Source organism: Durio zibethinus, chromosome 17, assembly GCF_047325235.1.
Source record: "Durio zibethinus cultivar Kanyao isolate XHJ-2024 chromosome 17, ASM4732523v1, whole genome shotgun sequence".
Lineage (NCBI taxonomy): Eukaryota > Viridiplantae > Streptophyta > Magnoliopsida > Malvales > Malvaceae > Durio > Durio zibethinus.
Window position 1 is genome coordinate 10,458,579 of NC_143178.1, and position 17,053 is coordinate 10,475,631.

Here is a 17,053-nt window from a genome sequence, read left to right on the forward strand (position 1 = left end):
AAAAATGTTATTATTAATAATTAATAAATAATTATATCAATAATAATCAACAAAAATAATGTTAAATTTTTAATTTGATTATAAAATAATTTTAATTTGAAACACACTAAATATTAATATCAAATGATTTTTGATACTATGATCTCATTATATTTACATTAATTATCAATATAAAAGAAAAAAATTATACCATTAATTTAACATTTAATTTCATTATAAAATAATCATATACAATATATTATTGATTCATTATACTTATTTCATATAATTTAATTTTAATTTTAATATATTGATCATTTAAATATAAAAAAAATCATATCATAATTTTAATATTTGATTTAATTTAATGTTTTGATAAAAATATTAATACCATTATTAATAAAAAATTATGTTGAAATTATAATTTTTTTATTGTTTCAAAGATATTATATTAAAGTATTAATTTTATGTGAAAATAAAAAACATTATCTTATAAATTAAAATATATTATTTTAAAATTAAAAAAAAAGTTAAATTATTAAATTAAACAATACAATATCCAAATAAATATAATAAAATAAAAGATATTCTTCGATTCCTAAAATCAAGTAACCAGAGTTTTCAAATTCCTAAGAATAATGTATTATCATCAAAATCAAATCACCGAACATTTAAAATTTGAACATGCAAATTACAATCAAAGCAGCACAATTATTGTTAATAAAAAATCTCAACTTTTTGTCAACAAAAAATATATAAAGTAAAATATCAACATACATTGTTATCAAAAACTCTTAATTCTCTTTCATAAGACAACTAATTCAATATTACTACAATCCTCCCCAATTCCAATACATCATCTTCTTCTTCATCTAGTAACATATATAAAAATAATCATGTAGTCATTAAAAAAAATTTTAATAAAAATATAATCATTGCCAATAAAATCTTACTATCTTGATTTATTGTCGCCTCATATTCATACAATCAATTACGAGTGGTAATTAATATTTCCGCATTGTGAAGCCCTAGGATAATTTCTACATTACAAGTGCTGATGAAAGTAGATTTAAGGAAGAAAAAGCTTGGGGTGCACTATTGGCTTTAGAAATATCATATTAGGGTTTACTCAATTTTTAGGCATTTTGAATTTTTATTTGTGGAAATTAGAATTGTGAAATTTGTATTTTTCAATTGCTTGGAGACTAAGGGTTTTTTTCATATGCCGCCAGTTCTTTTAGTTAATTTTTTATAATTTTAAATTTTTATTTTAATATTAGATAAAAAGAAATTTAATTTAATTGATTTATTAATAACTATTAAAATTAAAATTAAAGTGACAATAGAATTAATTATTATTTATAGGAAATTAAAGTATAACTTAAAAGTTTACTAGACTAGTAATAATTTTAAAACAATTAATATTTATACTTTATTGATATTAAAGTTAATTATATTTAAATAATTACATTTGTTGACTCTAGATTATTAGTATTATATTAATTAAATTAATAATATCTTCTATTCAGTATTCTAATTGAATATTAGTATTATATTAATTAAATTAATAATATCTTCTATTCAGTATTCTAATTGAATATTTGGTCCATTGGTATACATTCAATATTATTATATTTATGTAAATGTTAATGTCAAAATAATATTCTTTTTAATAATTTCTATTATTCAATTATGTGATATTTGAATATTTTAACTTTATTTGAATTTGTACGATGAATTAAAAAATTATGGATAATATTTAAAAACAAAATTAATATAATATATATAAATATGTTATTTTTAAAATTTTAACATTAACATTTTTGTAATACTTTTATTTAATTATATAAAAAATAAAATTAATCCTTAATTTGAAATTACAAAAATATGTTTATAGCTTATAAAATTTAGAAATTTTTTCAAATTCATCTAAACAATAAGCCTGTCCAACTTGGATTGAACAAAATCCAAAATAATCTGAATATGAAATAACTCATATCCAAGATGATCCAAATTAAAAATTATCTAAATCCAAAATTATTCAAATCCAAAATTATCCAAATCTTAAAAAGCATAAATCCAAAAATATCTAAATCCCATACGATCCAAGCCCGAAATGAATCCTAACCCAAAAAATCTGAATTTGAAAACAGCTCAATCTGAAACCATCTGAACTGGTCTGTTTGCCTCTTGTAGACTCGAATGAAATCGAAAATTGATTCAAATTTATTTTAACAGGATATTCGATTTTTTTGGATAAAATAAGTGTCTGCACCTAATTCAGGTCTCCTTAGGAGCTTCAATGAACGTAAACATAATGAAAATGTATCTTATATGTTTCAGTTTCAGCAGAAACAAAAAAATACACTAGGCCATAATTGGGATTTTTTTTCTTCTTATCATCAGAGTACCAAAAGCTTGCAAGATGGACTCTGAAAGGTACTAAAGGAGCATTTGAACAAACAAAATGCATATCATCTTTGATTTGTTCAAGCTACAAAACATATTAAAGCAAGTTTAGCAAAAAACAGCCAAATGTAAGTCCCACTTGTAAGATGCCAACTTAAATAAAAGTACGTCATTAAGGGTTGGCTCAATAAGTTAAGGTTTTGGACCTAGATGCAAAGCACCAAAGTTTGAACCCCCCAAAATCCTCTATTTGGCAAATGATCTATAAGTTCGAAAAGTCCCAAAAGATCTGTAAATTCTATTATGAGTTGGCAGCTTAATCTGACTTTGGAGATGTGATAACCTACCTTGCTCCTAAATTTATATGGACAAAAAAAGACTTAAATAAAAGTACAAAATAGCAGCAATTAACAAGAAATTAACAAAAGGAGACAACTTGCATTATCAAGCTCGATCAGTCACATTCATGCTTATAAAGTGTAATTTCACAGATCCCCAGGCTCAACATAATTGTCTTCAAAAGGAAAGAGGAAATATCTGGAAGATCAATGACTAAAAGTCTAAAGACATATTCTCTACCGAATTTAGTATATAAGGATTCTCAACTTGGATCAACAAGAGACTGTACACAGTTGGGGAAGTTCATTGCAAGCAGTGATCAAAGGCTTTTTCATCAAGCTTTGACAAAAATATGTGCTGGAATTTATACATAAATAACCATACGGATGCCTTGTGATTTACATCTACAACTACCTTGCCAACTCTTAGCTTCTACAAAGAACTGTTGTTCATATTTTATGGCTACACTAGTAACAATAAGATATGAAGTAATAGCACTAACCTTGTACGACAGTAAATTTCGGAAAATAAGAGCCAACACAGAGAACAACCTTTTCAAAATTTCCACTCACCTGGCATAAATTTGAGATAGGTGAAATCTCCAGTTTCTGCCCCCGAAGGATCATTCACCCCAGTTTCTGGCTCTCAAGGGTATTACCTTTCACCCCATTTGAAAAACAAGGGTTCTAGAAGCCGGCAAGTCCTAGGTTCAATAAATTCCAACTTGCATACTATATAGAAACACTGAACTCTGACATCACGGTGCATCAGTACTGTTGCTGTAAACCAGGGGCTCTCATCTTTCTGCTTGGTTGATAAGTGATAACAATGACACATTATCACTTAAAAACTTAGAATCAAGTCAACTCCACTTAGTATTCCACTTATCACTGACCTAAGTTCTCCTGTTTTTGCTCTTTTTCAAAAGCAATGATGCATGGTCAATATCTCTGGAAGATGAATAGTCTTCACCCCTCAACCACAGAAGAGCCTGAGCAGCTGCATCCTTCTCTGCAAGTTTTTTGCTGCTGCGAGGCTGCCCCATAAAATCCAGCCCATTAAAGATCACAGTGGATCGGAACTGGTTGTTCTTTAGCTGTTTTGTCTTGTAGATGGGTGCTCCATGTCCAGCCCTGGCAAGCACTGTTTGCAGCTGACTCTTTGAATTATCAGCCCCGCCTGTACCTGGTGTTTTCACTATAGCTGTCTTCTTTGATGATACTGGCACCTGACGGCCAAAGACAAATCTGCCCTCACATTGGTCTTCTGAGACCAGCAATCTTACTGCTGAGAGGAGCTCATTGCTTGATTGCATATCTAATCTAGGGTTCAAAAGCTGCCAACAAGCACCCACATAAATTATGAATGCATGACAATGCTATCTTTTGGCAGAGAATTGAAGAGAATGGCATACACCAAGAAGAGAAACTGGGATTTGTAAAGTAGGAAATTTGATTGCAGGTGAAAATGAAACCAAAAATTAAAGTAGCTCTGGAGATTTGATCAAACATTGGACCTATAAAACATAGTTGATACTTACTTTCTTCTGAATTAGTTCCTCGAGCTCTCTTTTCAAGCTTAAATATGTATCAGCTAAATCAGGTTTCATGAAGAACTCCAAATATCCTCCCAACATTTTTAGATGTCCATCCTATCAACACCCATGAAAAGATTCAACATAAATCCTATGGCAAAATAAAACCGAATTAAGTGAAGCAAAGCATCTTCTATCAAGAAGAAATGGAGCAACTGCAAATGATAACAATTAAATTAACTTACTAGTCCACTTCTTGAAATGTTCCCTCCAAATAAGAGCAGCACAGAATCAGAAACACCCGTTGAATCGCGGAGGAATACTGCATTCACTTTTACCTTTTCATTGAAAACCAGCCATGGGTATGGAATTTTGGGAACTCCAGCATTCACTGAATTCTACTTTATGCAGACAATAAAGTTGAAAATCGAAAAATAAATAAATAAGAAAATTGGAACTTAGCACTTGGATGAACTGGTATTTCCATGCAAATGGGGTTACCTGAAACAATGAATTATAAGAAAACCAAATAGTAGAAAGCAAATTACCAAGTGTAGAAGAACTTGACCATCCTCCATTGTTTTCAGTGCAATTGACTTCTCTTTGTTCTGTGGATCGCAATTGCATAAGTGCATACTTCATAAAAAAACATACATAATCCTAAAAGATGGATAAAGTTTAAGACATTGACCAGGCAAATAATTCTTTGGTAAATAAATGTACTCCTTTATCATCCTTACCTATTAGAACATCATGTTAGATGAGAAATATGTGTAAACAAGGACCGAGATGCATAAATAAGTGCACATGAAATGAGAGCCAACAGAGACCCACCCACACATGCATTAAGAAACATTAACATAAAAGTTAAATACAGAGAGAAATTCTGATTAGGAATAAAAGAAACCATTTTCTTATAACAAAATAATAAAATAAACTGAACAAATATTTAAGGGAAATGCTACTAAACTCACCACAACAGAGCATATCCCTGGAAATAAGCCAGCACAAATGACTGCTTGGATGAGATGCTCATCATGGCTCCATTTGTTGCAGTTTTCTATATTTTGATCAACTAGACCAGTAGCCTTGAGCAAATAGAAAAACTGCTTTCGTAGAGAGTCAATGGCCTTGAGAGTTTGTGCAGAAAGAAAATTCTTCCAACAATACTCATAACCAGACTGCTCTCTTTCAGCTTCTTTCCAACCCTCGTAGGCTCGGATAAGTGCAATATGATCACTGTACTCCTGGCCTGAGAATTGGGCTTTTGCCGATTCAGCAAGCTGCAACAGTGAGCAAGAAAGATTAAAAGGTCACTCAATAAATATCAAAATCATAAATCCTCGTAAGCCCTGAAGTAAAAAAATTCCAATTATGCATCATTAAAGCCAGAAAAAAGCTAGGAGATTCTTACTTTCTTATATTGGGAATAGGGGAATTTGAACCCAGCTCTTTGAGCAAGGGGAGGCATGCACCAACCTTTAAGCCAAATACTCGGGTACAGTTTCTTACATTATTAATGCCAAAAAATTCTAAGAAAAACTTCCGTAAGTAATCTAATTCTGCCATGCACTTGTGGCAAATAATGTGAAATGCAAAATGAGATGTTAACCAAATAGAAAAGATGCGGATGGGTCTTAAACCCAATAAAGGATTCCATGTAGCTAGCAGCAAAACATGCCTAAAATTAAAAGAGTACATATATGGAATGACGAACTCAAGAAATTATTCTTTTTTTTCTTTTTGAATAAACAAAATTCTTCTGTAACTAAACAGCAAGATTTAATAGTAAAAAGTACAGATAATGTCTAATTTTGTTGTTGAACTCTATCCAAAACTGTAATTCACCCCTCCAATTTTTATTGCAGTCAATTGAATATCTATACTTTTATTTCTATGCTTAAACTTTGATGACAAGTGCAATGTACTCCATGAAATATAAGACCTCTAACTCTGTTCTTTCTGCCTTGCTGGCAGCCCACATTGAATTTTATAAAAATGAAAAGAAAAAAATTAATATTATAAAAATATTTTGTGGCAAAATGTTCATTTTTTTTTCCCTCTTGCCTAAGAAGGATCTAACGAAATTATAAAAAAATCCAGAAACTATTTCAAATAGAGGGGAAAAAGATGACAGCTAAAAACACTTGAAACAACAAAGAATAAAAACTAAAAAATCTTAAAAGCTAAAAAAACAGAAGACTTTAACGAAAATAAAAATGGTTCAAAAGAAATTGGTTCAGCTTGCTATTGCAAGCTTCTTAGCTGAAAGAAGGGAAACCATATTCTTTTTTTTTTTTTAATTTTTTGAAGAAGGAACCATTTATTTATATCCTGTCTGTGTGGACATTTTGAACTATTCAGCATAATTTAACTCAATATTTTGCTAACGAAGCAAGTTAACAGAATATTCCATATTCTGTTAATGTTTGATTAACAAAATTTAAAGTTTGCAGCCTTAATTGTACACAGTAAAAGTTGGAGGGGTGAATTACAGCTGTGGATAAAGTTCAAGGGCAAAATCAGCTATAACCCCTAAAAGTACAACCTAAATCGATGGAAGAATTCAATATAAGAGAGGATATACTTTTTCTAAAAATAAAAAGTAATTAAAAAATGAAGGACAAAGCCTAAGTTATATTATGAAATCATTTAAACCAATAACATCTGAATTCGTTATGCATATACTTCAGCAGTTAAGGTTAACACAATTAATGTTTCCTTTTTAAGTTTGAACCTATGACCTACCTTAACCCTAACCCAATGTGAAAGTTAATACCAACTGGAAGTCAAAGGGAGAGAAAAATACAGCCCAGAAAGTCATCAATTTTTAAGGTATACTAAAGAATTTTAAAATGTGGAAGAAGGAAACAAAGAGAAAAAGAACAAATACGTTCATCTTTAAAGAACATAGGAACACATTGCAATGAAATGCAAAAATTGAAGATGCTGGAAAAAGATTCATATTAAAATTTACATTAAAAAAAAAAAAGGGAACTGATGCTAGAAACAAAACAACAAACTTACATAAAGATGCTGTAAAAAGATTCATATTATAATTCACTCTCAAAAAAATTATGCTAGAAACATGAAGACAAACTTACATCTTTCTTGTCAAATGGCATCAGGAATGGATCTCTGACACTGAGCCCAGCAACAACAGTCGTTATTGGATCTAAACAGCTGAAAATAGCCCCCAGTATCAGCATTTTCCCAAGTTTAGGCTCAACCGGAAGCATTGACAAGTTGTGTCCTGCAAGGTCACAACCCATGATTCATAGTTCCTCTTTTGTCAAAGAAATTTATATCCATATTTGAAAACCATAGTTCCTTTAAAATAAGTAATTCTCATACAGCCATACCTAGCACTGTTAAGTTCTCATTCTCATCTAAAGCTCCAATAATCTTCAGATATTCAACAGCATTTTGCACCTATAAACAAACAAAAAGTATAAAACCAATATGTACAATATCAAATGGATAATACCAGCAGTAGAAGTAATGAAAAATTACCGACAGAAGTTCTGGGGGCTGCAATGCCCTAGAAAGGAACTCAGTGATACCTCCAAGCTCTAGACTTTTGATTTGCAAACATAAAGACTGTAACGGTGTCCTTAAAAGCTCTGGAAGTTGGTAATCAGCAAAAGTATCATAAACACATTTGGGATAAAGATGGTAACACTCGCCAGGTTGAACACGACCAGCTCTTCCCCTTCTCTAAAGAACAAAAAATGAAACTAGCATGACCAGTCTAGATAATGAAGTCAAACTTCCAATAGAACAGTAAAATTAAAGGGGTAAAAGAAACCAATAAGTAGCAGCAAACATTCTCATGACATAACATTGTTAATGGTCTACATCAGGTTGCAAGATCTAGGCACATCAGGTTGCAAGATCTAGGCACAAATAGAATACTGATTCTATAGAAAGGTTATAAATTCCACCAGACTGCATGTAAGTTGGTAAAAATAGTTCCTAAAAATTACCATAAATTCTATTTTCGTAGTGTATCTGCCTAAATCACCTAAATCAGCAAAAAGGCCGTGTACTTCCATGTTCTAAACAATGATTTTCACAGGTAGTTAAAACTGATGCTATAAAAGATTAGACATTCCCCCAGAGTGCATGTAAGTTGATAAAATAGTTCCTAAGGAAATTACCATAAATTTTATTTTCATAGCGTATGTGCCTAAATCACCTAAATCAGAAAAAAGGCCATGCACTCCCATGTTCTGAACCATGATTTCACTGGTTTTGAAAATTGATGGTATAAAAGGTTATAAATTCCCCCAGACTGCATATAAGTTGATAAAAAGTTCCTAAGAAAATTACCATAAATTCTATTTTCATTGCGTATCTGCCTAAATCACCTAAATCAGCAAAAAAGCCATGTACTTCCATGTTCTGAACCATGATTTTCACTGGTATTGAAAACATTGGACCACTAAAAATAAAAGCAAAGAGAGTTTTCTTCAAGCACATGGAGATTGCAATTTGAGAAAAACAAAGGTTTTTTTCTTTATCTTTTAGGTTTTCTAAAAGGTAAAAACAATAAAATCTTAAGAAATCTCATTTGAGTGCAGCAATTTGTATCTACTACAAAGAGCAGAAAATTGGAAACTATCAGAAGTAAATCCAATATTGCAGATACATATAGTAATCCAACTTCAGATGTAGATCCATAATTGCAGATACAGTAATAAATAACTATCAGAAGTCTTACTTGGCGGGCAGCAGCCTTTGATATCCAAGATGGAAGCAAACAAGGTGTATTATTTAGTGCATCATAGGAAGTTTCTTTTGCCTTTCCACAATCAACCACAAAAACCACGTCATTGATGGTGATGCTAGTCTCAGCCATATTAGTAGCTAGAACTATTTTCCTCACTCCATCTTCAGGCTTCTCAAATATTAACCTCTGTATGCCAAGAAACATGAAAGAGAAAATTGTAAATGAAGAAGAAAAGGAAGCCAAACAACCCAATGAGAAGTTAACAAAATCATCGTTCCTTCTCCAAGAGCAAGACATAATAACTAGAAGTAACTTTAATGAAACCATGGCTGTCCCTTTAAGAAAGGAAAATATAACAAAAAGATAAGAATATTCAAAGCAAAACTTGACTACTACATGAAAAGCTAAATAAGTAAATTTATGGAAGGAGAGGAGAGTTAAGAAACAGAAGAGCACTTAATGATTACCACCATTCTCTCTCCAACCAACCAAAGAAGAGATTATAACAAGATGTAACTTCAATAAAACCATTGTGTCCTTTTAGGAAAAGAAATTACAACAAAAACATAAGAATATTTCAAAATAAAAATTAATAAAGAACAATTGACTCCTTCCACATGAAAAACTAGATATGTAAATATAGAGACTTGATAGGAAAGAAATGCATGAAATTGAACAATAGTTTAAGACATAAATTTCAGTTGGCAGTAAATGACTATTGACCAGTTAAATCCTTCATAACCAGATTCATGCAAACGGAGAGTAATTTAACCTCACCATTAAAAACAAGCATCACATCCCATCATTTTTCGGCAATCTACATTTAAGAAATGTCTGACACAATAACAATCAGATTTTCTATACTCAAGAAACCAAGCCTTGAATCCCATTGAGATTTTCCACCTTGGTGCCTCAATTCAGGCTTAAGATGAACAACATTATTATCTCTGCCTCTCTGAGAGTAGAAGAGACATAACTCCTTGCTATTTCATGCTATAAATGACTACTAGAAACATTCTTTTCACCAAAAAATTCTTAAAAATCAAGAAAACAAAACGTGCAATATAAGTACATGCACAGTAGAATCGTCCGCTTGCATCCTTAGCCATGGATAACATCAAGCTCCAGATTGCCACACATGTTTTGCTCTAGCCTTGTAACAAAACCTCAAATACTTTCCAAACCTTAATTAAAACATCTAATTGATTAAAAGGTATCACCATTTTTAGAAAAAGAAAGGAACAAATGAGTTCAATCTATTGGAAAACATCTCTTTATCTTCCCCAAATTACATAGATTAACCATAGTACTAACCATATGCATAAGATAAGCAAGAAAAGTAAAAAGTGCATTCACCTGCTCAGAGCTAGGCATGGAACCATGGCATGCAAGCAACAACACCTTGCTAGGATCCCCAAGGAGAGGATGAGCCTGGAGCTGATCTTTTAGAGAGTTTATGTCATCCCAACCAGTCATGAAAACCAAAACAGCACCAGGCCTCTCTTTCTTTACTATGAGGCAAAGAATATGCTCAATGACATTGAAACCAATTGAGTCAGGATTCCAACAGGATAAAGACTGTCGAGTCCGTAAACTACACCCCCTGAAGTCAGCAATTTCAAGTACATCCTGTCCACAAGTTCAAGGGCAGAGATGAAATTTCCAAAAACAGGCCCCTAAAGTTGACAACGACTTTCACAACCAAAACCATGCTTCTAACACTAGATGACCTCGCAAAATTTTCTATACCTCAACTGCAGAAGTTAGCTGACTCTTCTTCTTTTTAAGATATTGGGCCTGTTTCTGCATTTTCCACATCTTTTCTTGACCATAATCATCAATTTGATTATATGGAGTTAACCTGTACCCAGTCATCTCTAGAATATTCTCCAGAAAATGTGATCGGACAGGATAAGTAAAACCCTGAAAAACAAAATAAATCACAAAACAGACGCCCCCAGCACAAAAACATAAAAGAAAGAGGGAAAAAAAAAGAAATAAAGAAAGAGTTTGGGTGGGAAGACAAAACGAGATTAGTCTAGAGCACCCAGCATTCAAAACATGTTTTCTTTAACTTATCTTTAGCTAAGTGAATAAACACAAGAAAGCCAGCAAAGAGGAAAACCAACCGCTCACTCATATAGGAACAACAAATAAAAAAAGGAAAACCCAAAATCCAACGTCAACAAGCCATATCTTAAAACAGTTCATGCATTTAACTTTTTATTTAATACTAACGAGTTCATGATTCTGAAAACAAGTATTTTAACATGCATGACAAATGAGCACCCCAATGAAGAAAGAATGTAGAAAACTGGTAAACACTTAAGCTACTAGATTTTGGCAACTAAGTTATAACTTTTAAAAATATATAAATAAACCTTATTTTTCACCAAATGATTAACACAATAATCTTCACTTTTTGTCAGTTTTCTGTTGGACTCAACACCACCATATTCTGTACTCATCGTATGTATGAATTACTTTCTTGTCCGCACAATCATTTGATTCATACAGCATACTTTCAACTAGTCATGCTGAACTATCTTTCCGGGCATTACATCATCCTATCCAACCATTATTCTCCAAAAACAGTGATCAATAATGCTGGTCTATGGTTGTTACTGAACATGAATTATAGCAGCATCAAAGGGAACTCCAATTTTCAAAATTCATTTGGATTCATGCCCAATCATACTTGCATGACTACAAACACAAATGCAAATGATAAAGCAGTTGCTAGTTGAGAGACACCTCTTCTTTACGCAAGAAAAATAAATTTGTTATAATTTAAATCACCCTCATAGCAGATGCTATGGGGAATATTGTGGACGGAGAACGAAACCACCACAAGATATTCAAATAATCAAAAACTTTAGATAAGATATTCAAATAATCATAGCAGAACTTACAGGAATATGGATTGTTGGGGCACCACCATAGTAAGAGGAAAAGAGCTCAGCATTTAAAGTTGCACTCATCAAAATCAATCTCATCTCTGGCCTACGAGGAAGGAGATCTTTCAACACGATAAGAAGAAAATCTGAAAGATATGCAACCGCTGATTAATGTCACATAAAAATATCACTGTAACAGTATAAAACTCAGAACAAGATGCCAACTCACCTTCATTCATTCCACGTTCATGAATCTCATCAACAATAACATGACTTACACCTCTCAAATCCCTGTCAACAAGTAGCCGCCTAAGTAAAATGCCAGTTGTACAAAAAAGAAGGCGGGTGTTTCTTCCTTTCATTCCCTCAAGGCGTACTTTATAACCAACCTTTCAAGAATAATATAACATATTAATTTTAATCAGCAAGACTACTCAAATAAATTCACAAGCATGAGTGAATGACAAAATTGCAGAAACTAACAGATTCTCCCAATTTCTCCCCTCTTTCTGCAGCAACTCTTTCGGAAACAGCCATAGCAGATATTCTCCTAGGCTGAGTACAAATAATATTACAGGAAGCTCCATGAGCAGCTTCAATCTCAGATTCTAATATGTACTGAGGAAGTTGTGTGGTTTTACCACAACCAGTTTCACCAGAGACAACAACCACCTGCAAGATCAGAACACATAGAATCAATAACTTTTCAAAAATGTAGAAAAGAATGTACAAGTTCCTATAGAATATAGAGAACTGCAAAATTTCTTAAAAATATTGGTGACAATGATAGCACGAATGCATTTAAAATCAAAGCCCCTTGTCGACTTAACTTTTAGTCTTATTCCTAAATCCTAAGGTACATCACACCATTTTTTACATCAATATTTTGGAAGTAAAGAGTAAGCAAAATAATGATACAAAATAAAAGGAAGGGAGCTGATCAACACTCTCATGGCAGTCAATCCTATAAATATTTTCTTTTCTAATCTTATTTCCTTGTGTTGAAGGAACATTCAATGCCCACTAGGGGATCAACATGTCAATTTGGAACTTCATATAGATATACCTACAAATATGTTACATAAAATGGTAACAGCAAGAAACAAAACTGAAATATAATGACATTAAATTTCACCTGATTCTGTGAGATAGCATTTAGCAATGCATCCCTTTCTTTATATGCAGGCAGGCTTCTACGAAATTCAAGCATCTTTTTGCCTTCAGGAGATTCCTATAGATGATAGATATTAGCAGACGTTTAAATTATTGAAAGAAGGGGGCAAGCATGCTCATAAAATACATAAGATAGAAACACAGCAAATCTAGGAGAACGAGAAGTCAAGAGACAAAAAGCTATTCCATAAAAAAAAATAAGCCACGCCAAAATTCAACATGCACTGATAGCCGTCTCAAATTGCAAAGTTCAATACTAGGAACCAGAAGCCTTCCATAACAGCAAATACAACAATTTAGCAATTAAAATGCACTTGGAGCATATATTCTCTGTCTATTTCCAAATTTACTTACACCTAAATGTTCCAAATCCTAATAAAGCAAAAGAAGTGGGCAAGGAAAGTATAAAAATCAATGCAACACAAGCAGGAAATGACACCACAAACAGAATGTGAGATGCAACACATACTGATGCAGGAAAATCGTCACATATATTTTAAATAAATATCTTAATAACAAAAATTGTACTTAATGCCAGATAGTACCTAGGATCACTGTGCATAACAAAAAGAAATCACAAAAACAAACCTGCCATTCTTGTTGCTTATTACGGAGTTGCAAACTTCTCCGCCGAAGAATCCTCTCCATGACAACACTATTCTGTGTAAAGGACTCTTGATGCTCAATAGGTACTTCATCTGCAGCAATTCTTCCACCACCACTTGATCTCGGCAAAGACTTATCTGAAAAGCTACCATTGCTCATAGCCTTATGAGAAAGGTAAGCTTTGAGGTGAAGGTCTACATCTCTTTGCAGGCCAAAAGGTAAGATTACCTGATAGTAAGGTAAAAACTTTTATGGAAGAGCATGATAGGCTAAAAGATACAACATTTAATAGCACCAAGAACTACTCAGAGACTTTGGTTAGTATTGAACAGAAACTCCCCGTTTTATGCAAAGACCCCATGAATATTGGGCAAGTCTTTAAAGAGCTCAAGTAGAACCAATTCCACTCTCTGTTCATACACACATTCAACTGACAAAAGAACCAAAATTGGCAAACACTGGATAGAAGTACCTCTCTTTGTGGGCGCTTATCATCAAGATCAGATCTATAATTTGGCAGCTGAAGTTTACTAAAAACGACTACTTTTGCATATTGGCAGCTGCTAAGCAGATTATATTTCAGTACTCAGAAGCAATAGCAAAAATTGGGGACAAAGAACAAATAACAAGATACAATATGCATGCAATGGGGGAACTTAAAATACCTATGTAAGCCCATTCTGGTTGCTAGAGCTGAAAGTTGCTCAAAGTCACGCCTGTCCTTTCTCTCCCTAGATACTATCTCTTGCTCATCCTTGTTTCGAAGAAGCATAGTAAATTTCCATCTCCATTCATCAATATTGTCAATGGTTGAAGCACCCTAACCAACATGAACCAACAAAAATATAGCAACCAACCATCAACAGGTAGAAGAAAAAAACTTTCAACTTAATCTTGAAATGCAGCAGCATAGGACTTAAATGAGATTACAAGCTGATATACTAATAAATTAAATTTTGAAGCAATAAAAAATCTAGTGATCTGAAAAAGAGAATATGCATACAGCCCAACCGGCTAAATTCAGGGGAAATTTCAAATAATGTAATTGATCAATATTTTTAAATTTTTCAATGACATCACCTATGGTAACTACTTACAAATTGATAAGGAATGATATTAACCTAGTGACATGACCCCCAAGGTTCTTAGAAGTGGAACACTAATTTGTATATTCACCCATTGATTTTGGCCTATCTTTGACCTACTTCAATTTACTCTCATTCATTAGTCCACACCACCAAGTGTCGCATTTAACAGGTATTAAAATGCCTTCTATAGTCTATCTTTAATAGGCATTTCATCCCCTTCTTTAAACGTATTCATTTCTTATTTTATTGCTTTTAACGTTGCAATAAATTCTCATTTCCATAACTTGTTTAATAAGAAACAGTTTTCTATAAGCGCAGCTCTTCTTATGATTATAAGATTTTTTTTCAACATTGCATGCACCCCCATATCACAACCACTCGAAAAAAACTCTTAACTGAATTTCTCTGCTTCATTGGCATCCTTTTCAATCTCTTCTTCCGTGCAGATAATTGATCAAAGGTAACAAAAATAATAACTCTAGGTCTTCATGATCACCTTTCTCAATTTATTCTCATCTCTACCTCTGGAATTAATTGTTGTTAAATCCTTTGTGTTCTAATGTTAATCCTACCTAATATGAAACTTTTCTACCAAATTATCCTCACAACTCTTTGACTTACTAACCATAATCTTAGCTAGTCTGTCAACACATCATCACCTGCAAATGATACACAGTTATACATATGAAGTTGGATATGTGATAGACAAATATTTATAGTGCAAAAGTTGAAGTGGAGCAATAGCTAACATGCACAAATTGAACACCCAAAAAAGTAAACCATATTGAAAATTTAATGCTCAATCAGGTGATAACTGAGAGAGTATTAAAATTGATATGGAACAGAAGATTAAACCATCAAGGACCAGAACAGCAAGTTTAATTGCTCATAAAAGTTCCTAAACCAGTATATTAAACTACAACTTTCAGCTAATCATTATCATGTTTCCAACACATTTACCAAAAAAAAAAAGGCATTATACCTCTTCGAATGTAATTTATAAGTCCAAAAATAAATTGACAATTAGCAGAACAACAAATCCGTGCTTGAAAATGTGAAAAAAAAAAAAAAAAGAAAGTATGGTAACGTGCTTAGCTATGTTGCCATTTTGAGAACACACTTCTCATTAGCAGCTAAGTTCAAGACAAACTCACTAGTCATTTTGAGAAGAAAGGAAAACAGTCCCAAGTCAGTAAACCAACTATAAAACTGATAATTGACAAGATAAGCCATTGAAAAATCGTTCTTTTTAAATTGCAAAAACCAACACCTTGTAAAGTGATTAAAAAGGGTAACAGAAACTCCTCTCCTCCACTAGCTTAACAGCAGCAAACATAAAGAACAAGAGGGAAAAAAAATGAAAATTTAAGAAAATCTAACAAAAGGGTATCTAAAAAACCAACCATTTGAGACTGTGGAGACCCGAATTCGTGGTCTGAGTCATCACTGGAAACATCCCGGTAAGCATCGGAGCCATAATTAAAGCTTTGCTGCTGCTGCAAACAAGGCAACAAAATGTTCCTCCGATCCAAGGCAAGAGTCCTGGAAGAAGAAGCAGCAGCAGCACCAGACCTAGAGCACGTTACGAGGCCACGCCTCAAATGCAAACGCCGGAAAGAACCAGGGGATTGGGTCGTATAGAGAAAGGAGAAGAAAGAAAGTTTTAAAAGTGTTTTAGGGGTGTTGTTGAGTTGGAGGGAAGTGGGTCTCAGAGACATGGCAGTTGTCCTCAGATAGCCCTGAAATATAGCTGAGTTACAGGACATTTTTTATTTTTAATCTTCGTGGGGTTTCTGGTTTCAGTCTTTTTAACACTGGGATTTGGTTAAATTTGAAGAGGTTAGTTAGGGTTCTTGGTACAGAGCCCTTGAGGTTCGCTTGATAAGATGAGCCTATGGAAATGCTCGGTGGGGTTTGGAGTTGGGGCGGCGTTCTGCGGCTGCTCCCAACTCCTGACTCCTAAGGTTAGGGAATAGGGAATGCTACGAGTTTGTGAACAAATACAAAAATTTGCTGGCAAATTTGTTTAACACGTTTTTCAGGATAATATTTGCCTAGAATGGATCCCACACGGTATTTTTTTTTTAATTTAATTTTAGTTAAAAATTAAAAAAATTCTTAAAATTTGAAAATTATTATAAAAAAATTATATAAAAATTATAAAATATTTCATCAATCCTCTAAATTAATTTTTTATTTAATATCCTTATATATATTTCCTTGAAATTCATTCTTTAAAAAATTTCAATATATCGTTTTATATTCTACATTGACATATAAAAAAAATGTAAGAGGT

The 17,053-nt window shown here is 32.6% G+C and overlaps 1 protein-coding gene across 9 annotated transcripts; it reads right to left on the reverse strand.

The window, feature by feature from the left end:
* Positions 1-2,806: 2,806 nt before the first annotated feature.
* On the reverse strand, positions 2,807-16,775 carry LOC111281765 (DExH-box ATP-dependent RNA helicase DExH3-like). Of its 9 annotated transcripts, none has more exons than XR_016329208.1 (20): positions 16,161-16,775; positions 14,335-14,489; positions 14,142-14,232; positions 13,652-13,897; positions 13,026-13,121; positions 12,374-12,562; positions 12,120-12,279; positions 11,906-12,036; positions 10,743-10,916; positions 10,350-10,622; positions 8,985-9,179; positions 7,775-7,978; positions 7,624-7,693; positions 7,366-7,514; positions 5,236-5,544; positions 4,953-5,001; positions 4,810-4,869; positions 4,507-4,659; positions 4,268-4,378; positions 2,807-4,063 (listed from the first exon to the last, which is right to left on the reverse strand). XR_016329208.1 is itself a non-coding variant. In XM_022869423.2 (19 exons), the coding sequence occupies exons 1-19, from the start codon at positions 16,521-16,523 to the stop codon at positions 3,623-3,625; spliced, it is 3,567 nt and encodes a 1,188-aa protein (XP_022725158.2). In that variant the 5' UTR covers positions 16,524-16,775; the 3' UTR covers positions 2,807-3,622. The 9 variants fall into 9 exon arrangements, 5 of the variants coding, with proteins under 5 accessions (XP_022725158.2, XP_022725148.2, XP_089602586.1 ...); XR_016329209.1 differs by having other exon boundaries at positions 4,268-4,412; XR_016329207.1 differs by lacking the exon at positions 4,953-5,001 and having other exon boundaries at positions 4,268-4,412; positions 14,142-14,229.
* Between the last annotated feature and the right edge of the window lie 278 nt (positions 16,776-17,053).